The following is a 24,463-nucleotide window of genomic DNA, read 5'->3' on the forward strand; positions in this document are numbered from 1 at the left end:
TCTTTATCGTCGTCGACGCCAGCGTGGGCAGGCGCCAACTCGTGTTTTTCGCCGCATGAGCACAAAAACGATGTTAAGCTGCAGATAAACGTTTACTCACCATTAGGAAGCGTTGATATATCCGTCACAAAGATCACAGATGCACAACGATCAGTAACACGCAGACACGAGGTCTGTCCGATCACACTGTTTACAGCAGATGCCGTGATCAGCCACACGATGCTAGCGCGATTCTGCACGATTTGGCGTCCACACGACTAACATCCCAGCTCTGCGGGAACGTCGGTTTGCTGCGGTAGATCATGCCGAAGACGAAACTGTCGTAGTGGAGCACTGTTACGAGTTGATAGCAAACTCTTACGTGGAGAGTGCACGGGCAGGCAGAAAATTAAAAAATGCGCGCGTACTGGCCTTTGAGAACCATGCGGCAAACGTACACGACGCGCCAGCAGCGAGATCACATCACGACCTTTTTCACAGTTATTGCTGCGCACGATTCAAGTTCCATTTGGCCACAGTTTACGTGAGAAAACTTTATCGCATTCTGAAACGCTCATGCTCACACATCAACACACAACCATGTTTTCGAAACCAAGCCCCCTGGTGCGTGCTGCAGATATAATGAATGTGGTGGAGAATAAACACATTTGCCTCATGTAAAATATTTTGCTGTCGAGAAGTGTGAATATAACAGTGAAACGAGTAGCAGGGTTATCGCTGATGTGGAAGGCTGAGAAAAAGAGGACAAAGCATGGAGAAAGGGTCTGATATTTTTTTTTTTTTTCTTTTTTTTTCCACGCCTCTACCAAAAAGCGCGCGTAAAGACGGAGGTACGGAGGTACGGAGGGCTGTGGAAGGCGAGGTGGTGTGGCGAAGGAGCGTGGAATTCGGTAGAAAGCGTGGACAATAAATTGTTGCTATTGAAATATTTTCTTGGTGCAAGCTTTAATCACGTTGCTTCAGCATGGACGGTAAGTTTTGTAGTATTTGCGAACTGACCGGCTTTTTCTCTCACTGATATCTGAATGCCCTTTTTCAACAGAGGAGTTGGACCTCGATGCACTCGATGAACTGCTTGGGCAAGAGCTTCTGGAGTCGGTGGAAGGCCAGAATCCGCCAGAAACCGAAAGCAAGCAGACTGTCCACGATCAGAAGAATGAAAATGGGCCTAGTTGTGCACCGGCTTCAACTGCTGACATTGAAAAGCAGTTGCGTGAAATGCAAGAAAAGATGAACATCCTTCGCCAGCAACTCGAAAGGCAGAAGTCGACTCGCCAAGAAGCCCCACCAGCCCCATCTCAGAGTTCATCAGCGGCGAGGAACATTTCTTCGAGCGAACAGAGCAGCAGTCAAAGCACTTCTAAGAACACTGTCGCTGTCCGAGCACCCATGAAGCTCTTGGATGCAGATATATTTGCGTTTAAAGACGACAACAAGCTGATGGAGGCAGAGGTTTCATTGGTGAAGAGTGTCGTACATTCCGGTGACACAGATTCCTCAGATGACGAGAAGCGCTATCCAACCGAGGCAAGTTTGAGCAAGTTTGGCAAAAGCGTTAAGAGAAACCTAGAAGATCGGCGAAAGTCATCCGAGTTCTCATCGAGGCGACCTGTTGATACATGTAAGTTGGAAGCGCCTCGTTCTGTAGTCCACGTATATAATCTTTCTCACCATTCATTTAATCGTCAGGGAAAGATAAGCCCAAAGGTACCCTTCCTCTCGGCGAGCTTGATGGCAGCGGCGTGAGGGATCCCTACTCTGGCATACGGATAATGTAAGTCTTCAATGCCTTTATGTGCTTTGCTTGGTATTGTGGGACGTTATAACTACAAATCTGCTCCAGAATATTTCTTGGTGCTGTGCTTTGAGTGGATCCGCTCACAGTACTATGCAGTGAGGGATCGCTGAGCGAAACAAGCTCCCAATACCATATATTCTTTTTAGTGCCCAACATCTTCTATAGGGGACATTGAATAGCCAAAGCTAAATGTGCAATGGTTCTAAAAATATGGTTTGCCATCTTAGAGTAGATATTTTTGCTGACATAGGTCGACTGTTCTTAATCATAGCACTGTCTGTGAATTGTATCCTTCCAAAAGCTGACAGTGGCTGAAACAGTTGTCTCAGGTAATGGGCTATTTGGAGTTTTAGCTCTTAGCTGTACGTACTTGCTATGTTCAGTGATTACAAGCTGAATTGTAGCAAGCAAACCTAGACTCCATTCTAGCTAAGCTAATTTTTACTTTTCCAGACGACCTCTTGTATCGTCAACAGTAATGGAAGCTCGTATGACTGGAAGAAAAATGGTCAAGATGTCCATGGTGCCCAGTTTTGTTAAGCAGAAGAACACTGACATTGACTGGGTTACTGTAGGCGTTTTGGTCAACAAGTCACCACCAAAGACATCTAAAAACGTATGTGTGACCCCTTAGCCATTTGGTTTTCGAACCAAACCTTCCACAGCATGGCCAGTAGCTTTAACATTTTAAATTTTAATTAGAATTAGGTGGCATTTTTTCATACAAAGAGGCATATGCACGTGCTAGCCCTTGACTTCACATGTTTTTTGAATAACTAAAGCAACAACTTTCTGCATTTTCAGGGAAAGCCATTTTCAATATGGAGGCTGACCGACCTGCAAGATTGTGAAAATCTTGTCTGCGTCTTTCTTTTTGGTGATGTACATGAGAAACACTGGAAAACATCTGTTGGCTCTGTGATCGGCTTTCTCAATCCGACAATCATGCCAAACAAGGACAGTTATGTAAGTTTCCATAGCTAAACAGTTAGTGTTCAAACCTTACATTCTTTTGTTTGATTGCTTCACTGTGAAAAAATTAAATTCAGTGCGTTTTGTTCTTCTCCGGGCAAAAGAAGCACTATAAATGGTAAACATGCATGCATAGCAGGGCCTTGATTCTTTCTCATCTTTGGTATTCTTTCATTTTCAAGTTTCTGATCAAGCTCTGGTATTTGCAATTGTTTTAATTTTCTGAGTGTTTAATTCAGGAAACATGCATGCATTCTCCTTTTACTTTTGCCAGAAACTTTGCTGTTCTTCTCATTTTCTAGAGCAGTCGAACAGAAGTTTGCCTCAGTATTGATCACCCTGGAAAGATAATGCTGATGGGAACATCCAAGGATTTTGGAACCTGCAAAGGCAAAACAAGGGATGGCCAGATATGTACTAATGTGGTCAACATGTGAGTACCTCATTTGTAATTTTAACCTCTATCGAGCAATAGTTCTCACTCTGAGTTTCCCTTACGTTCCCCTTACCTGAGTTTCTCTTACCTATTTCATTTTGGGATTGGCCACTCTGTAATCATTAATAGCAGACTGTTTCATGGTACAGTTGGTCATTAATGCATGCCCTTTTTCTTTGCAAGCATTTAAAAGAGAAAATGATGGAAGCCACGATATATGGTGCTTTTTAGCGCCTATAAAAAGTAAATGCGACTTCAACAGTAAAAAGAATGAGAACCCCTGCAGTACAATAAAACAGGAACTGTAGCCATTCTTACTTGAGGACACTATGTTTACTGAGATGCAATCTAGATAGGCCTCTCATTGGCGTATGGCAGAAATTAAAAACCACTGCATAAAAGTTTTTTTTTTGTGCTTGTGCACTTGGATGAGCTTGCAGTTTTTCACATAAGTAGTTAACGTGCATGTATTGATTTCTTGGACAAAATTAGGAATGACTTGCTCTAAATATGCTGATACGAATATTGTTTTTTAGTAGGAGATTTGTGAATAGTGAACACTGATGATTGAAAAAACATGGCATCATTGATGTGTAGCTTCGCAGCCACTAGATGAATGTTTACCCGTCTCTCTCAGGTCAACTTGTCCCTATTGCGTTTATCACGTCAAGGCTGAGTATCGCAAGATGAGTTCTAAGCGAACGGACCTTCAAGCATCGTGAGTCTCTCTGCAGATTCGTTTTTTTTTCTCTGCTTGTTTGTGTGCGCTAAATCAGTATTAAAAAAAGATAAAGGTTTATGGAGTTATGAAGCTAAGTGAGACATTGTGAGGAAGTACAGTAAAACCTTGTTGATGCATAGTATCGAAGAGCTTCAATATCGATGTCCAACAGGTATTCCGGAGTTGCACCAAGTGGACTGAAACAGAAGATTCTCAAGAATAGCCAAGTAATGTACGGTGGCCAACTGTTTTTGAATCCGACGTAAGTTGCTCACACTCTTCCTTAGCAAACATGGTATATGACAGTCTAACACTGTATGTGCGTCATAGACAACGTGTGAAGCATTGGAAGTAAATGCACAACCTTCCAGAATGCTAGAGCCAAATGGTTATCCAAATTCTTAGTTCAACTTGATTGGTGAACCTGTTGTACTAATATATTATGGGAAGCACAGGCATCACATATCACCTTGCTTTCAGACATTTGAAAGAAACTAAGATTTGAAAACAATAAATGTTGCTACACTGTTTAGTTCCTAGAAAGTGCTACACCCATCCATATTTGAAGCGAGAACCAACTCAGTATTTCAAGAATTGCGATTCCCAAATTACTGCAGTACAGACATTTCACGGGGCAGATAAGTTGGCTCAAGCATTCCACTTACTGTCACAGCTATCACTACCACTTCGTTATTTCCACAAAGAATGTGTACTGTCTGGGGCCTTTTTATCTAGGTTAAATGATCAAGTGGCGTGGATGGAACTTAAGAAGACTATGTTCGCTGCAGAGCGCAAAAGTGTTTTGCAGTTGGAACTTTTTTCTGTCATCACAGCAAACACCCTTGTACCTGAAGGAATAAACAAAGTTATTTAGTATAAAAGTATGCTGAGTAGCCTTTGCATAAGAGCTATGTTGTCACTGCATAGGCAATTTCACTGGACTAGGAGATGCACATATCAGTATCAGAAACATTGTTTGACTGGTATCACAGAATGTTGTTTTGCAATACAGAATAAGGGATCATATGATGACGAGTTGAAAAAGTGGCATGTGCCACTTGCCTGTTTAGCTGTCTCATTTCTTTGAACAGAGCAGTGTGTTGACAAGTCATTGTGAAGGAGGAGCCGATAGGTGTACTACAATCGATTCCTGATGTATTAAATTATTGCTTATGTCAAACTCGCAGAATGCCCCCTTGAAAATTTCATGCAAAAGTGTAGCAGTGTTCGCATTTATCGAACTGCCGTTCAACAGATCATTTGATATGTCAAACTGCGTGCCATGCCCCTGCAAGGTTCGCTTCTCCCTATGACACTCTTACGACCACCTTTCATGCATAGAGCCGGGTTGAAAACTGCCTCATTCTGGCATGCTTGCTTTCAACTCTACATTTCTGTTGTGCAAGGAAGCCATTGTTCGATGCACTGGTTGCTATGCAGTGAAGCCAGCTTAGCTACCAAATGTTTGCGATGGCTCTCCCCTGGCCTGCTTTGTTGCTGAAGCTGACGCAGAAATCAACTGTACCCCATTTAAGCTGAGTTATTAGTGTGTTTATAATGTACCAGTAACAGAATTACGCCTTTTGCAATCAGGGGTGCTTTTTTTTTTCCAATGACCATTCTCTGAAATTTTAATTCAAGCCCCGACTCCAATGGCACCTAAGCTACGCTGCATGCCGGGAGTACCCGCATATGTCAGAGCGGGTCTGCACATAAGTGGGCCGAGAGGCGTGGGCTGATTAGGCTGTGGTACTCCAATACCTCGTGCCTACAAAGCGGAAAGGGAAAGTGCGCTAAGTGCACTCCCCTTTTCACCGCCCAGCATGGGGTAGTGCGATATGGCGCTTGGCTTGCCCGTAGGCCTCGCGTTTCTCCGTAGTGTCACCGCGCCCACAGCAAGCATTGTGCTGGCGGGAAGCATCGCTGTTGGAGGCGCTCCGCCAGTGAGAGTACACCATATCTAAGTGTGTACACCGCTTCAGAGTTGCAGAGCCGTTCTCAGTTGGTGTCTTTCATATGTAAAGTTATTAATGCATTGAACTATTTCACTATCCCTTCGAGTTCAATATAGCCAGGATTGACTAAGACAGCAGAATATACTATGCGACTGCCTTTCTTTGAAATAAATAGCAATACCAATTAAATAAACAGATCCCGTATCTGATGAAGAGTGCATGGAATGGAGGAAAAATTGTCACAAATTTCTTTACTTCTCACTGTCATCAACTGATTATTTGACCAAACAATTCCATCTCATTGTCGCTTGCCTCTTCTAAAAGCTAGGAATGACATATTGCTATGCATTTCTTATTCCTTAATAATTAGCAATGTCCTGTCCTTACTTTGACAAGGGTTTGCTTTGGATTGCTTAGTGGTCTGGAGCAGCTGTGAACATTAACATGAAATTTACTTGACTCGCTGTTGGTTTGCTGCTTACATGATGTACATACAACAGTCATCCAGATAAGGTGCATATTACAAGTCATCTGTTATACCCTCTAGGCGGGAGGCAACGAGAGCCCTTCGCGCGAAAGACAAGCTGATCTTGAGCAACCTTAAGGTTGCCAAGCAGGCAGAAGAAATAGAAAGATCTGCACGACAAGCCTCAGCAGAAGCTATCCGTTTGAAGCATCTTTCCTCATCTGAAAACGAGGCCATCAACACTGTTGCAGTCAAGTCCAACTTCTTGTAAGTCTGTATTTCACAATTGTTTAGTATGCCTCTATGGCAAGCTTTGTAGCTCGCATTGCTACAGGGTGTTAAACTCCTCAGCTCCTAGATCATACCAGTTAAGAAACTTCGCTTAAAAAGTAACTAGTTTTTAGTAGCCGCTTTTCGGACGCTTACGAGCGGCAGCACCATCTGGAAGCAGCCAATAAAAGTATCATCTTTTGTCGCTATTACTTCCTGGAAAGCATTTCTTTTCTTGTTTCTTCTAGCTCCGAATTTGTCTCTTGGACTGACTGTTGTGTCGACTAATATTCAATACTGCATTTGTTTGATTTAATTGCCTAGTGGTAAGGCATTATCAACAATCATCAGTTTTTAAGTTGGACACAGCGTAATGACTGCAGGCATTGCCACAGTCTGTAAGCACCCGAAGTTTGGCCAGGTCAGATCGTTATTTTTAATACAAAGACCTTATGGGAAGTTTTGCCACTGGTAATATTAAAGAGCTTTGGTTAGACCCCACACACTGTATAATATACAAGCTAAGTACTTTTAACTTGTCAAGTGCCACATCAGAGAGAGCTAAAAAGTGCTTTTTATTCTTTTTTTTTTTTTTTTATTTATATAGGGGAAAGGCACTGTGTAACCCTGGTGCTGGCTCTCGTAACTTCCTTCGTCATGTGGTGCAAGAGACAGACTCCACATCTGGTAATTGGTTTTATTTCTTTCTGTATATTTTTGTTTCTAAATTTGTGCATATATATTTTTGTTTTGTAACAACGGTCTAGCCCCCTGTTTAAGTAGATGCGCTGCTAGACAAAAAAGCTGGGCCGCGATAGCCACGTACGGCCGCTCGACCTTACTTGCTTGCTTACTTTTTGAAAAACAACGGGGTGTGTTTTCCTAGACATGCTTCCTGTTAAAAAAATGCAGTGCGATCATCGGGCAGAAACTTGTTTGCGGAAATTAATTTTGTTCACAAATTATAGCTTGTGCTGAATATGGGGGCACTGCTCACTCATTGTGAAGGGCGAAAAGAAATCGCTCGCTTGGCAAACACTGTGAAAGTTTCAGTAGTTGATGTACTTCTGTAGTAACAAGAACGAGATGACAAAAGCATTATCACCTCTTGTCCCAGCTCTGCTTCTCCAGTCTGTAAAATGGAACAGTAGCAGGCGCGGATGAAAAGGTTGCCATTCAGCTGTTCTGTACAAATACTTTCAGAAATGAAACTGGAACATGGCGAATGAGGAGAGGCCTACAAACTGCTATTGATCACTTTAATACAATCCATGTGGTAGTATTATTTTTTAGAATAATTATTTGTGATTTGTCAGTTTTTGACTTCGTGCTCATAGAATTCTCACTGCGCCTATCAATTTTCATATTTCCCTGCATGTTGCATATTTTGGGGTCTAATACAGAACACTGCTGTAGCATTGTTTGGCCAATTCGCCTTTGTGCCATTATTGTAAAATCACCATCTTCATAAACAAATTTTTTAATCATTGTTATTTATTTTAGAGGTATCTGCCAAGAGAGAAATAGTCTCTGTCACTGCTAAGGACCTGCTCAAGATGCAAAGCGCTGGTATGAAATCTCTAGCTGCAAGTTCACCATTGAACTCCAAGAAGACACCAGCTCCGCCATCACTGGCGAAAGGGCCGGCTTCTAGCAGGCCTCTTGGCCTGTGCTCAGCGCCATTACCAAAACTAACGGCGTTAACTCCATCTGAAATAGCAAAGGTGGGTAAATACGTAATAATTGATGTGTACTGCTCGTGCCTCCTGAACTGTAGTACCAGTTGCTAAACAAATTTGTTACTCATTTATTCGGATGCCCTGCAGCTGACGCTGGTATACCAAATTCAGACAGGCTTCGGAAGTGGCGCCATGTTAATTATGGGGCCTGCTTGACCAACAGTTACGCAAATATTTGGCACAATAGGAGGGAAAGAGTGAAAGGCGTAGGATGGGAATGCAGCTAGAGAACAAAGAGGGCAGTGGCGAAGAAGGAAGGGTAGAAACATAGGGTGGTAAGTGGAGGTCAGTATGACAGGGGCAATGGACCAGGGATCTCGCTCAGGTAGCATCAATATGTCGACGAGGCACAACAGCATCTCGGGCAGGTGTCACGTGAACGCCTTCTTTGTAACAATAACTACGAAAGGAGTGTCAGCCAAAGGATGGCTATGTGCGACAAAAAACAGTATAGGCTCTATTTTCACATACATTGCATGTCTCTCGAATTCTTCGCCTCTGCATATCGTAGCAAAGCCAAAATACATGCAAAGCTGTCGTCGAGTTTCTCGTTACCAAACATCATAACTGTCATTGTTTTTTTTTTATAATTCAGCTCATTAATTTCCAGCCACTGTAGCATTATGCTTTTTCCTTGCTTCAATCTGCGGGATGGTTATTTCTTTTATTCCATCTCAATGAAAAATGTGCTCATAACATGCTATATATATATTGTTTTTGCAGTGAGGTCTCCTTAAATGCAGTGGAAATAAATGTGAAAAAACAGATTTGTTACGCAGTTTCTATTTAAAAGGAGATCAGCGTTCCCAGATTTTTGCCTTAATAAATTTTACTTTTACTCAAATAGGTATTTGGCAGCTTTGATAGAGCCATTCGGTAATTTGACATTCAGATATAGTTCAAATGTTATTTCCCACTCACATGAAATCTGAATTAACCACGAGAGCCTAATGTTTTGGAATCGAATCCTGGCCGCGGTGGCAACATTTCCTTAGTGGCAAAGTAAGATGCAAAGTAGGCCTTGTGCTGCGAGGTGTGTGTTTGGTTGGTTTGGTTTTGTTGGGTTTAACGTCCCAAAGCGACTAAGGCTATGAGAGACGCCGTAGTGGAGCACTCCGGAAATTTCGACCATCTGTGGTTCTTTAACGTGCACTGACATCGCACAGCACACGGACGCCACTCCGTTTCGCCTCTATCGAAACGAACCCGGGTACTCCGGCACAATAGTTGGGCGTCTTACCACTGCAACACCCTGGCGGGGCTGCGAGGTGTGTGTGGGTATTAAAAAACTCAAGGTGGTAGAAATTAATCCATAATCCTCCATTATAACATCTTTCATAGCCCACACACAGCTTTCAGATGTCCACTCCTACATACCGGCCATGCCATACTTTATGGGAGTTTTATTGTACTTGCATTGTTACGTTGTCTTTGGTGAACATAAAAATCCATCTTTATGGTGCTCAATGCTTTTTATGAGATTTGATGAAGTCGTAAATCTAAAGAATCGTAGAATGTTTCACAAAATGTATAGTTAGTTGTTGCACCCATTACCGTTATATATTGTTATCATGGTTGTCTTTGGAGATTACTGCAAATAGGTTTGAGAATAATATTAGTGGCTTTTTACAGTCTTTGCTTTTTATGTAGTGCTTATTTAGGTTCAGACTAAGCTGCTGCTGGAATCTAGAGTGTTAAATTTTGTCTCCTTTTTTTTTTTTTCCCCCTCTCAACAGCTTAGAGCAGCGCAAAAGCTGAGAGCAAAGGCTCCCCTCGTGCGAAAAGACCCCAACGCGGTGAAGAAGGATACTACATCAGTAGAAGCGCAGGAAAAAATACAAAGGAAACTGGAGGGACCCTCAACGTCTTGTAAGCATTGGTTTTATCTAGCACTGATTACAAGCGCATCATTTTCATGAGTAACATGAAATAGTTGCAGAACAGGTGGAATCTCTTGTGCGTACCTAGGTGAATACAGTAGAACCCCGCTATGGCAAACTCATATATAGTAAAGTGAAACTGAAGTCCCAGTTCATCGTTCATAAACAACTGTGCATATTTTTTCCTTTTATAGTAAAAATCTATAGTAAAGTGCATCTGGCCGCGGCGACGATTTCCCACGAAATGACATCGCCGCACGCGCACTACCGAAGATCACGAGGCATACTTCTCTCTCTCTCTCTATCTATCTTTTTTTTAGAAAATAAACACCGAGTGTTTTTCTAACCGCCTTTTCCACCGGGCTTAGCAGGACTCAGGAGTAGCCAACTTTGCGTAAGCCTTGGAGCCGTGAGGGAAACCTTGCAGCGTGTAGGGAAAAAAAAAAGCAATGCTGTCTACAAACATGGAAAGAAGGTGGCGCAGTTCATTCAGCAAGCAAAGGAGAGTACAAGTGCAGCAACAAATAGGGAAGGGAAAAAACGGCCAAGCATTTGCAGCATTGCGCAGCACAAAGCATGATCCAGTAGTGGTAAGAACTGGAGGCGCGGCGTGTGCAGTTCTGCAGTGCTTGACAGCCGCGCGCATTTTTCATCTCGTATTGCCTTTTAGAAGACAGAAACAGCTGAGGAGACGCCGTGTTCATGCAAGGCTTTGGTTTTCAGGTGAAAACAAACTGGGTATTCATGGCCACATTGCCCTCATGTTTAAGAGGTACTTCCGCAAGATGCAAACAAAAAATCTTAGAATTGAAAGAAGAAAATGGCACGAAAAAATGATAAGAGAAATGGAAGGTACTCTAGAGTTTTTTAATTAAGCAACAAGACGTGTCCAGTAAGTAGCCACTTAATTACCAGACAGCATCTTCAGTACCATGGGATCACCAACAACTCATATAGTAAACACCCTTCTATAGTAAAGATTTTTGTCGTTTTCAGAGACTACTACAAAGGGGTTCTACTGTAGTTCCAAAAAATCTTCCAAATAACAGAGGAAGTGCGGAATTGTTTCTTGCTTTGTATCGGAACACAGTGCCCGCTGGCATGCATAACTAAGCAGGGCAACAAACATGGAAGCTCTGTTGGAAAAGTAATTGGCATTTTTTTTAAAGAGGTGTTGGGGGCAAAGTGTACAGCCGCCTACAGACTGGACGCAAGTGATGGAAAGCTTGGCTTGGACTGCCACCAACGCCGCGAAGCAATAGTTCTCAGATGCAAGATAACGCCCTCGATACTTGTACGGCAGCTGACAATATCTGATGCGCTTGTTGCGCAGATGTTTTTCCGCATTTTGCTCGCTGATGTGGCATCACACGCCTGGACAATGCGTTGCAGATTTTTTTGACTGCAAGAACCCGAAATTATGCACTAAGCTTTCGCAACTCGCACATCTGACGAGTTTTGTATATATCTACAGATCTAACAAAATAACTGCTCTGGCCAGTGTTGTATGCTGTGTGCACCTCAAAATGTCAGACGTAATGTGTCGAAATCAAGGTAGAAAAAAGCATGCTAGTGCAGCTGTCGCATGAAATCGTATCGCATACCTTCCGACGCGCGAAGTGTGGCAGCTTACTTGGGTTTCAAACTGCTCATAATTGAAACAGGTACCTGTAGCCATGAGGACGTTTAGCTTTACACAAGCTGACCGCGACTGCTTCTTATCTGAGCGATTGTTTTATGCTGCCATTTCAGGCATGGAGGGTCAAGATGATGGCCCAGTGAAAATGCCAGCTGCTAAAAAATCCCGTCTTGGACCATCATTAAACGATGATCAAGTGGACAAGCTGCTTCGACAAAAGTCATCTCATGCACATCAACTGGATGATGTATGACATTTTTTGCATTGATGATGCACTATGTAGTAGTTTATACATTACACATACATTTGTGACAGCTTTGAAAGATTAGGTTAAAACTGAACACTGTTTTTTCCTGTAGGAACTTTTCGAATACAGTACTGATGGAGTTAGCTTCTGCAACAGTTTATTATTATTATTATTATTATTATTATTATTATTATTATTATTATTATTATTATTATTATTATTATTATTATTATTATTTTATTTTATTTTATTATTATTATTATTATTATTATTATTATTATTATTATTATTATTATTATTATTATTATTATATCTGATAGAGACAAAGTATAGGTCGATCATTATCCCTAAGTAGTTGTGATATTTCAAAAGCAGTAGTGCATTGAAAAACCACTCTACATTATTAGGTGCAGTTATAAAATATGTCTATAACTGGTGGATGTGCCATTATGGTACTAGACTAAATTTCAGGTTCCGGGTATAAAATGCATCCCCATTTTAGGCAACTACCTAAATGTTGCTCTTAAGAGCAAGCTACCACCTGTTGCTGGAATAAGTGAGCAGCCATCAACCTCCACATTCTTTTTTTCTTTTAATGGGATTTTTATTGCCAGCTGCAGGCTCATTTCTTAAGGAAACTGCTTGTCAGCAATAAACCTGACTGCACCATAACAAGTTCAGTTTATTTTTATATGAGGTCAAATAGCCATAGTTATATTTACTAACTGGTCTAAAGTATAAAGGACCGCTTTTGTTTGAACAATACCTATAATACCTATCCTTGGCAGTTGTAAAACAGTCTCTGGTTTTGTGCGATTTGTAATACTGCTGTGAACAGTGTACGGCTTTGCAGTGCCAGCAGTTTACCTCTGATTATGTTGCATTTATCAGCTGGAGCAAGAGGAGGAAGAGCAGTACTTCAGCATCCTGGAAAAGAAGGAGCAGCTGGAAGAGAAGATGCTCTCTGTCTCTGAAATACAGTGCGATGTGGTTTCCTGCAAGAAGGTACATCATTTTTCTCTAACCTGTACAATGCATTATTTTTTCCTCCATTCCTCTGACGCCCATATAGTGATCCTAAAGGCCTAGCATGCGCAAAAACCTTATTCTGAGGGAAATTTAGGGCATTACTGCAAAGAGTTTCATTCTAGAGCCATTCAAGCAATACTAAGAAGCCGTGCCCTACGCCCAAGTTCAGCATTGCATCTATGTCACCGTTTCCTTGTATTCCGTTGCGGTTCCTGCTTACCGTGAAGAAATATCTAATAATGTACCAACTAGCCAAAACCTCCATCCTTTTGTCGCATATACTGTATTTGAGCACCAAACTTTTTGTATTTCTTTTCGTTCTCATGTTTCATTTCTGTGCGCCCCACCCCTTATGTAATACCCTCTGATGAGGGTCTTTAAGGTATTAAAGTGATGTGATGTGATGATGTGATGAGATGTGCCTTGAGGAATAGCATGCCGTAAAGTATTTTCTAAATGAAGAAATTGAATTCTGCATTCTGCACTACTTTCAGTAATGTCACGTAATAAAAGTCCTCACATATCCATGTTCAGAAATCAGTATATCTACTTCATTATTTCTGATGTCACCACAATCGTGACCTTGAAAGTAAGGGTCATAGGGTATTCTACATTAGTTATACGCCAGTGAGACCATCGGGGCCCCAAAAAATTAAGGGCACACCTCCAATGTGTGGACACGGCCTGACACAATTAATTGGCAGGTTGTGTGACGTCAGGTGACCACATGGCAAGGCGAAGTTGGCAGGGGCTACCATCTAGGGCAGGTTTTTTGAGATCGGCGAGTGAGATGAGAATTGATGATCGAAAATGATACTTCTCCTGTTCACCCTCAACTTAGTGTATGCTGGAGTGCAAGAGCAAAATCGAAGAAAACAAGTCGCACCATCACCTCACCATGCCTTGTCTAGCCTGCATCACTTGGGAGCGTTCATTCAGCAGGGGCACCCAGCAAGCCGCGATGGCATCATCGGGAAAGGAGTGCGCGGGGAGGTGTCTCTCTAATCGATTGCGAGAAGCGGTCACCAGGACCATTTTTTAATTATTATTTGTAAATTATAGGCTTCATGCGAAAGGTTTTAAATTTGACTCTAATACTCACAAAGGCCACCTCTATGGATTTCTTTTATGAGAATATTATCCCAAGTACCTTTTCAGGGGCCCTTTAGTTACTTAAGTGATCAGCATATGCGTGTATGTGAATGAGGATCTGCGGTGTGAGTCGCTGATAGGAGCCATTAACTCCGTCAGATCATGCCCTTAAGACGGAGCTTAAGTGTCCCCGTTTTTTTTTTTTTCCTTCCAGTGCAATTACACAGCACACAAGGCGTCTGACTTGTGCAAGAAGGAGAATCATGCACTGCGACATCACAAAGCCATGAAACGCTTCTTCCGTTGTAAAGACTGTAGTCAACGCACGGCTACCTTCTGCAAGGTTCCAGCTTACAGCTGCAGGTGAGGATGAAATGACTGCATAAACCGCTTCTGCGTCAGGCTGAAACTCCTTTGCATGCCTCGTTCGGCGAATTAAGGAATACAGTCAAGCCTCCTTATAAAGAATCTGACAGTCACGAGCATTCATTATATCCAAGGTTTGTAGTAATTGGGCTTTCTCTATGATGGCCAGAAACGCAGTCAGGCAAATGAGACATTTAACTTTTTTTAAAAGGACTAATTGCATGCCTGCTTCTTTTCGGACAGAAATGTCGAGGTTCAGCGCGAGCCTGCTCAAAATACAGTGGCAATACAGTGCCTTGAAGCAAGCAGTCACGCCTGCATCCATAGGCTGCAAGCCTGCAGTGGTGTTAGGTGGGAGAAAAAAAACTTCCACATGCGAGAGCTTCTGAGCTGTTTGGTGCGCAGTGCAATTGTCGAGCACCAATGCCACCTTCATGCCTTTGCACTGCATCTGCTGGTCAAACTCGACTAGCCACTCGCGGTTTAAAAATTTGTGCGTCATCCATGCTTTCCCATTATAACGGTAGCGAACCGGGACCCTCGCGGCACCATGAAAACAGCGGGGATTCTTGTACTTCCATATGACGAAGGCGAAGCACTTGTCGCTGCCATTCATGTTGGCACACAAGAAAACGATCACACGCAGCTTGCTTTGCTTGCCGCTTTTACAGGGATCGCCTTTGACAGCGTGCGTCTTTGACGGTAGCATCTACAAAAACAGCCCAGTCTTGCCCTCATTGTACAAGTCCCGGTCCACGTATACTTCTTGAATGCAGGGCCAGCAAGATCGTAGCAAAGATGATGACACGCTAGGAGAACCATGCTAGAAAGACACGTGCACGAAGACTACTGCACACCTGCTACAAAACGGTGACCTGGACAAAGCAAATAGGGGAGGACAGTGCAGCGCACCACGGTCAGTGCGCCCTCAGAATGGACTGCTCCACCGTGCAGAGGCAGAGAGGACGCGAGTTCCCTAGTTAACGGGTGGTCTCAAGGGAGAGCGCACAATGCTCTCCCTCATAATGGCCGTGCCTAGCAGCACCTTAAGCCTTCCCTCCTCCGCGTGATGAAGCACTCCGTCCTCCCCCGCATCTCCGCGGCATGCAAGCTTCCCCGGCGTACCCATCTAACGCATTGGCTCGACATGCTCTGTTTCGATTTCTTTTCCTTTTTTTTTTTTTATTGTCACTGCATGGGCGTTGTCGCTGCCTTCACATACACGCGCGCTTTTGTGGTCGCCACGTTTCCGCGTTTTTGTTGACTTTCAGCGACCATATTTGATTGTCACAACTGGTAATATAATATGACACCATTGTAATAAGCGGTTTATTTTACCATAGAACACATGGCAAACCTGACAGTGCAGCAGCTGCCCATTGTTATATCTGATATATTGTTAAAATCGGTATTGTTATAAGTGAGTTTGACTGTACTGTTGTTACGGGCATCGGTAAGAACGACAGCGAGATAGAAGAATGACTATTTTACGTTATTTGCTTCAATACAACACGCGGGAGAACTTGACGGCTCGAGAGAAAACTTAAATATTAGTGGAGTCTCAAGCTGTTAAAGTCAACCATAGCCAAATCTCCGCCAAGAAAACCCAAATAGAACACTGAAATACGGAAGGAGCGGATAGGTCGATGATGCGTAAGAGGCAACACTTCCAATGCAGGCACCAGAATCAATTAAAGTCAAATCTTCTATATATAATGCGTCCATCCTCCCACACCACAGCAGCCACTGTCACTGCCATGCCTACGCTGCATGCTGCTTACAGCTGCCTGTTTTTCCTTTGCTCTCTGTGCTTTACTTAACCCTGTCAGTGCTTGCTCTTTCTCGGCAACCCACACCACAGTCTTTTGCACTTCTCATGCTGTGGCCAAAGTTTATTGAAAAGCTGACTTCTCCTAGTGGCTTTTGAGCCTGGTGGTAAAGGTCACCTAAGAAAAAGAAAAAGACGAGTTTGTACTAATAGTCCTAACCATAACGTGAGGTGCATTCTGAAGCAGTCTGATGTCTCCCACGGAATTGTGTGGACTCTTTGTTCTCAATCTTGTGGAATTTGGAATTTTCTGCTACAGAAAGTTTGGAATTCAGCCGTCACTAAATCTGCCAGAGCTTGATCACTGGCCGCATGAAGCGCTTTCACTTTCTAAGCTGACCTTATACACCCCCCCCCCCCCCTCCTCCACACACACAGACACACATTTCTTTTGGCTTCAACTCAAGACCAGCTGATAAACGCATATGCACCAATCAACATTGTCACCCATCGATGTGTGCTTGATTGCGAGTTTTAATGCTGCTCTTTTTTTTCTTTCTATCTCTCTCTCTCTCTGCTTTTCTGGGGGAGTTTTTGGTCACCATGCTGGTCGGAAGTGCACATGTTCTGACTGCGGGGTCAAGTTGACGATGCCTCCTTGTTCACTCTAACCAATGTGCCTGGCATTAGCTTTACCTTAGACGCAGTGCCATCGCCCTAATGCATATTTTGACAGTGGCACTGCCATCCTTCATAGTAAGGAAGCATTTGTTACAGTGGGCTTGACTGTATAACATGTTTCTCATGGGAGCCCAGCAGCTATATTTTAAAATAAGTTTTTTGAAGTAAATGGATGGGTTTTTTTTGCCAAGGTGGTAACAGCACTGGTGGACATCATAAAAAAGCTAAGTCATGTTAATTAATCAACTGGTTAACTAAATAATAACAGTTGGCTTTTTAACTTTTACAGATAGGTGCATAGTAGGAATTAAAGATTTGTAGCTGACTATTAGTAATATTCATATCTGTTTTCAGAATATTGAAAACACGGTTACCTTTGATGCTGTAGCACAACAAGCTAGAATATCATGGGACAGCTGTGAGCGTACAGCAATGACCATGAAAATGCAGGACTCTGTGGTGCATGTGCCATATGACAATCTCTGTCCCACCCGCTCTACCAGCGATGCGATGCTCGTCACTGCTCCTTCCGCAACGGGGACAAGGAGTTCACGTGGCAGGTGCGCCGCAGCGTGACAGTCGCAGGCGGGCAGTGCGTGGCTTTCGAACTGAATGGGAAATGACCGTAATTCACTTAGCCGTAGCACCAAGGGCGATAGTGTTTCCAAAATTTTGAAAACACCTATGGCCATTACTAATAGTCACCTACATATCTTTAATTGCAGCCAGGTGTCTAGCATCTATAGTAGTTAAAAGGTTAGCTATTAGGATTTAATTAATCAGCTGACTAGTTAACAAAATCTATCTTTTTTTATGATATCGGACAGGAAGGTATTATTTCGTCATTAAAGCCATCTTTTTATCTCTAGTAGCCCATTTTTAAAAATGAGTCGCGGGCTTCCCCAAAATGCCCTGCATATAGGGATGGCTTGAAGTACCAAATAAACAAAGTTTGCTTTTCTTTTTCTTTTTTTCTTCAAAGCACACCATAAAAAATTATCCAGAAAGCAGCTAAGTTTGAATACTTCAGTAATGATGTCCAGCAATGTGAATACGTGCCTCCGATAGCCTCTGATATTGTACATTATGCTTTTGACTGAAAACTGAAAAACTGTTCTTTCTCTTTCCAGAAAGTGCAACGGTTCTAATTTTGAAAGGACATCAATGGGAAAGGTACAGACACTAGTTCATCTTTTAGTTCTTCTCGAGTGCCGATGCTTTAATACTAATAATATATGGATTAACTGACCAGACAAGCTTCAAGGTGCATTTACAGCTTTAGCAAATTCCCCAGAAGTCTTTAGCTCAGCACATGCTCACCTTCAGGTTGACGCAAGAATGATACAGCACAAAAATGGTGTTTTACAATTTTGCATTACTGGCGCTTTTGATATTTCTCTCTCTGCTTCAGAAAAATTTCAATCTGCTCGACGAATTGCTCTTTTGCCGGGAGTTTGTTTTGTCTGTTCTCTAGGTGCACTCGAGACTTGCATTAACCGTTTTGCTGTCGGGTATTTCTGGCCGTGACACACCCCCAGTGTTGGCTTGGTTTTGAGGATATCAGGGATCGAACATAACGATTCATTTTTGGTTACAAACGTGATGCAAATGCCTTAGTTAACGAAAAATGTACATATTAGTGTTCTCCTAATCAGATGGGGAGCGGAGGGTCAGTTTGGACGTTGATCATATTCCGACCAATGCCCACTGTGAGCTAATCAGACCGGGGCATACGCGGGGAGCGGAATATCAGTTTGGACATTAACCATATTCCGACCAATGCCCATTATTGCGAGCGTTGATGTCTCATCAATTTTGGCTACAGGAATCGAATTCTCCCTGCTGTGTAGTTCTTCATGTGCGAGAGTGAAAAAGAAACAAAATAATAGAAACATAGTGCAAAATTGAACAGCTCCATAATGTTTGAATGCATAGCAGTGTGACCAAACTTTGCTTCATTTAAGTGAATGTGTGAGTTAGTTGCAGGAATTATTTAGTTGCAAAACTCTTTTTCGTCACTTCACAGCCATTTTTCATTGATGTTCCCGTTTTCTTTTTCAGCCAAAACCAGGCCCTGTTCTCGATAGAGAGAAACTGCTGATTCGTGGGGAAGAGTTGAAGTTCCTTAATAAGTGATGTCTTTAGAGTATTAGCTTGTAACATATCGCACAAATCATACCATCAGACTTATATTTTGACAACGCTGAGAAGCAACACTTTCATGCTCATTATGACAGTCATCATGCATGAGTCTTACATGCATACACATAGCATACTCCTCGTGTCATCTCATTATGCACGTCTTAGCATTTGAACCATAAGCTGGCAGTTGTAGCATGATTTTAGAATTGATATAACAGGTATATTTTAGACCAAATGTACCTTCCTACCATAAGCTGCTAGTAATCACTTTTTTTTTTTTTTTCATACCATTTATCTGGTCATGCCAACTGTTCAGTTTGCATTGATGTGTCACTAAGAAAATGGAAGAAAAGTAAAGAATGTAGTACATATCAAATAATTTATGCTATTTTTGTCTGTCAGTTTTTATGCATAGTAGATTTCCGACAAAACTCGGTTAAGATGAATTCTTGGATGGCATAAATGATGCGAGACCATAGGTTGGTTTTCCATTCAATGTGAAAAAAAACGCTTTAGACAAAGTATTTCTCATGCCTTTCGGTTTAGGCTAATTTTGGCACGTGATTGTATACCAAAGCGACCCCACGCAAAGCTCTTACAAGGCATCCCCATGACTGTTTCAAAGGGAAAAAAAGGGGGGCGGCAAAAAGGTTTTTGCAAAAGAGTGCACTCCCACAGGATGGCTTCCATGCAAGTTCATGCAATACTGTGGGGCAACTGCCTTGCGGGAGCACATGTCCTTGAGGAGAAGCTTTCTTGCCGGTGCGAAAAAACAGAGCATTACACCTGTACTTGGCCTGATTTGGTCCAATCTCGGCATCGTGCATGCACCATGCGCCACACGCGTATGCGGAGTGTGCGTCCGCTCATTGACCTGGGGCTTAAAAACTGTTGGATCACAGACAATGTGCGTAATCGCCGAGAAGAAATGCCCATATATCGTCGCTGCACGCACTGCCTGTGGCATACGGAAAATCACATGGAATGTCTGCTCGTGGAGTTGTTAACAGGTATGCTGTAGGAGGAGAGGGATGAGAGATGCATGGCTACCCTTCTGGACACCTTTAGAGTGCTCTGAATAGGATGGGAAGCAAAAATAAAAACACACCCACGCTGAAATAGCAGCCACTGTGAGGTACAGTGACAGAAATGAGATGGTGAGAATTTGAAAACACAAAAATTTCTTTTTCAGGTAGGATAATGCGAGCTGGCTTTGTGCATGATGCAATTAAATCTCTAATTTCATTATTCTCACTTTGTCAGGCTACTATGCAACATATTTGTGCACACCTATAGCGTGCTCGCATATGTATTAATGTGCGCTTTCTGTTCTGGCAAACAAATTTAGTAGTTCCTTCAAATTCGTCTGCAGTATGATTTCCATCGAAATTTTCATCTGACATTTAAATTACTGTGCAGATTACCTGCTACATACTTTGTACTCTTCTCTGTGATATTGGTAATCTAAATACAGTTAAACCTACTGACATCGTACAGCACACTAATGCCACTTCGTTTCGCCTCCATCGAAACGTAGCTGCCGGCGGTTGGGATCGAGCCCGGGTACTGCGGCGCAGTGGTCGGGCGTCTTACCACTACACCACCGCGGCAGGGCCCTTCCAACACCACCTAAACAATTCTTAGTCTATGGGGTGTTGGCCCTTCTAGTCTCATGGAACGAAATCCAGCGCGCAAGATCTGTCATATTCTGCCAGATTCCCCGAGATTAGTTCTTGTCTAGCTTTCCTGCTATCTGCAATGCCACACTTGAATGCGCGCCAAGGAACTGAACGCCATGCGACAGGATATGAGTGATGGTGCATCGTACAAACTCGCACTTGCCAGAGAAAGTGACAAATACTGTGCCTTTCCTTTCCTGCAACCAATTACAATTATATGTATGTACTGCAACGAACGCCAATGCAGAGGCAAATGATAGGAGAGGAAGGGTAGGCTTTTGCCATTCTCCTCTTAAGAGACATCTAAGAGACCTTTTAATTTTTTTTGTCTTATTTGTTATGGGAATGTTCGTGACTTGAGCTGAAGCACGAACCTTTTTTCTTGTCGGTGCTGCAGCCGTAGGACACGGGCTATTTTAAGGGGAAAACATTTAATAGGGCCATTTGTTTAACCTACACCAGTATAGCAAATGTATACCTACAATGAATTTTTGCTGCGCTGGTGTAGGTGCTGTATGTTTAAAAAATGGCCCTAATGGCTGATACTAACGAGTTTTAGCTTACCGCGATCCGCCACCGCGTGTTCCACTGCGCATGCCCAGACCCCCCCTTGACGCCGATAGATGGCGCCACATGCTGGATGTCGGCACACAGACCTGCCGCTTCGGGACCAATCAGCCCACGCGCGGTGGAGAGTCACGGTAGCAGGTCGCGTATCACGGTAAGCTAAATATCTCTACTGTCGACAAAAGCTATCCGCGCGAGCGGCGCACCTGATTGGTCGACAGAAAGTGACGTCACCGACCGCCAAGTTATTAGTGACGGCCAAACGGCTGTCTGGAACTTTGTCTCGAAGGAGGCAGCCAAAATTCTACAGAAAGCAGAACTTGAGAGAAGGATTCTAATCATTTGGACCCTCTGCGCACGAATCCGTCCCAGGCAACGAGGCGGCGCACGAGCTAGCCCGAGCTCTCTACTTCTTGGCAGCCGTAGAGCCGCCTGTTTGCGATGGTATGGACGAGAGGCTGCAAAAATATACGAAAATCAGAGCACCGTCATCACCATCTACAGACTGAGCAGAAGGTCCCTGCCACCTCCGGACTGAACGCTAAATAACGAGGAGACCGTCGCTTGGCGGCGCCTGCAAGCTGGGAATTTTCTGTCCTGTCTGGCTTTTCCACACGCAATTGGAGGAAAAGGCGGAAGATAAATTCGAAACCTGCGGAGAAAGAGGTACTGTTGAGCATATAATCTTGCAATGCCTTGATTCCCCTGGCGCCAAGCAAAACATAAATAGTAGAGAAGCTTAGGAACTGCTACTGCGGAGCGACTGAGCCACCTGATTTATTTATTTATAGGAAGGGAAATGCGCGGTAACTGTCTCACTTGATTCCTGTGGACACCGCGCCGTAAGGGAAGGGAGAAAGATGGGAGTGAAAGTGGAAAGAGGAGCCGTAGTGGAGGGCTACAGAGTAATTTCGACCACCTGATTGATTGAATGTCCTTTATTGAATGGGAAGGCTCATGGCCATGGATGGGGATAAAGGGGAGTAGACATAATCTTCATTGTTTATTTAGGTCGTCACTCGAATCACATTGCTCTAACCAGGCCACTAAGCGAGCCATACTTGGCAAATATCATCTGTGTGTTTGCATCAGTTTCTAGAAGGGAACGGTAGTTCAGGCGGTAGGGTTCGATCTCGGGGCGTCCAGTAGAAAAAGCAGGGCATTCCCAAAGTAAATGAGATATGCCGCCGCAGGTTAGAGTCGTACAGTGGGGGCACGTAATCATTTTCTCTTTATACTGACGCCAGCGGGCCATAATATGTGGCGTGTAAGCCGCATGGGCGATGAGCTTATTCAAAAAGACTTCTTGACTTCGGGTGAGGTGGGTTCTTCTCATGGATCTTTAACGTGCGCTGACATCGCACAGCACACGACGCCTCTTCGTTTCGCCTCCATCGAAACGCAGCCGCCGAGGTCGGGTTCGAACCCGGGTACTCCGGCACAGTAGTCGGGTGTCTTACCACTGCACCACCCCGGCGGGGCTAGCTGAGCCACCTCCGCTGCCTTGTGCGGACAGAAGAGAGAAGGTAAAAGAAGCGGGAGAGAAGAACGCGCTCCGCAACAGCCGTCGTCCACCACCAAAGCGGTGGCGGGTGCAATGACGGCCTACAACAGATAAAAATGTGGCAGGCTAGCCCCCGCCGCTAGCGGAGTTCACCTACCAGTCCCAGCCTTGTAGGGCCACGAAAAGCCACCCTTGTCTTTAGTCGTGGAGGCCCCGGCCTCCGTCCCATAGACCTGCGTGCCGGGAGCGGGGAGTAGGGGGCCTCCTACATCGGTGGAAAAATAAAGTTCTTAAAAACAATTCGAAGTGACCAACCAGAAGTCTCATCTTGTCTAGCTTTCCAGTCATCTGCAATCCCGCACTTGAACGCGCGCCAAGGAACGTCATGTGACAGGAGCGATAGTGTACCGTCCGAACGCATACTTGCCGGAGAAAGTGTGACATATACTTCGCCCTTCCTTTCCTGTAAACCAATTATAATTATACGTAGCACTGCAACGAACGCCGATAAAATGCAAATGATAGGAGAGGAAGGGTAGGCTTTCGTCATTCACCTCTTAATTAAGAGACGTCTAAGAGACCCTCTAATTCTTGGTGTCGTTTAGTAGAGTTTTAGCACTCATGCTGTAAACTGTACACGGTAACTACGGCCTCGGCAGATGTGCGAGAAAGCACGCGTCGCAACGGCTACGCGTTACCGTATTGCCCGTACTAGCCGCACCGGTGTGCTAATTTAGACTCTCCAAAACCAGCCAGAAATGTAAGCGCATGAAAAGCGTTTATAAGGAATGCGCTGACACGTTGATCGTCGGAGGTGCGCATTTCACTGTGCACCTCAGAGGCGCCTGATATCGTCACTTCCTGTAGAAGTGCATATGCACCACGAGTCTGGCCGCGGCCAAGTTTCGGCGCTTATGCGAACAACTTGAGACACCACAGTAGTGTGTATGGACGTGGCAGCCTGTCCAGATTGTGACGCTTTTGCAGTTGCTGGCCTGCATCACAGTTTCAACCCTGTTCTCACAGCCTCTATACGAGCGAAGAGCCCAGCCACAGCAGAGGCCAGTAGCACTGGAAGCGTATCAAGCGCTTTGATAACATCGGTGCCCTTTTCGTATGGCCCCGCCGTGGCGGTGCAGTGGTTAAGGCGCTAGACTAGTGTGCCCAAGGATGCGGGATCGAATCTTGGCCACGACGGCCGCTTTTCGATGGAGGTGTTTGAAAAGCAAGACACCCGTGTACGTTGTCAGTGTAGAACCCCCGGCGGTAGAAATTTCCGGAGCCTTTCCAACGGCGTCTCTCAGCCTGAGTCGCTTTAGGACGTTAAACCCCAAAACCCGAACCGAACCTTACCATATCGTCACCGATTTTCAACAAGCCTAAATACATACTTAGAACGCCTTGAGAGACCCAGCCACTCGACCGCCGAACTTATTTTCCTCCAAATAGGCGCTTCACTCTAGAACGCCTACGCTTGGCTTCAAATTCAAGCTATGCCAAACCTTCCAGATG

General features: G+C 43.8%; 2 protein-coding genes across 3 annotated transcripts in view; one reads left to right on the plus strand and one right to left on the minus strand.

Annotated features, from left to right (window-relative positions):
• Positions 1-618, minus strand: part of Upf2 (UPF2 regulator of nonsense mediated mRNA decay) — a 40,822-nt gene extending 40,204 nt beyond the window's left edge. For both annotated transcript variants that reach the window (XM_084587056.1, XM_084587054.1), the window contains exon 1: positions 101-618. In XM_084587056.1, the coding sequence (XP_084443182.1) occupies positions 101-103 (3 nt within the window). In that variant the 5' untranslated portion in view covers positions 104-618. The remainder of the gene's footprint in view (positions 1-100) is intronic.
• Positions 619-19,483, plus strand: Mcm10 (minichromosome maintenance 10 homolog). The gene is made up of 17 exons (XM_084587060.1): positions 619-971; positions 1,043-1,621; positions 1,690-1,774; positions 2,252-2,414; positions 2,603-2,764; positions 3,073-3,203; positions 3,844-3,924; positions 4,100-4,189; positions 6,430-6,615; positions 7,226-7,305; positions 8,122-8,342; positions 10,094-10,226; positions 11,990-12,123; positions 13,015-13,128; positions 14,459-14,607; positions 18,190-18,232; positions 19,121-19,483. The coding sequence occupies exons 1-17, from the start codon at positions 965-967 to the stop codon at positions 19,193-19,195; spliced, it is 2,433 nt and encodes an 810-aa protein (XP_084443186.1). The 5' UTR covers positions 619-964; the 3' UTR covers positions 19,196-19,483.
• Positions 19,484-24,463: the final 4,980 nt, after the last annotated feature.

Source organism: Amblyomma maculatum, chromosome 1 (genome assembly GCF_055883805.1).
Source record: "Amblyomma maculatum isolate TAMU_Amacu chromosome 1, ASM5588380v1, whole genome shotgun sequence".
In the NCBI taxonomy this organism is placed as follows: domain Eukaryota; kingdom Metazoa; phylum Arthropoda; class Arachnida; order Ixodida; family Ixodidae; genus Amblyomma; species Amblyomma maculatum.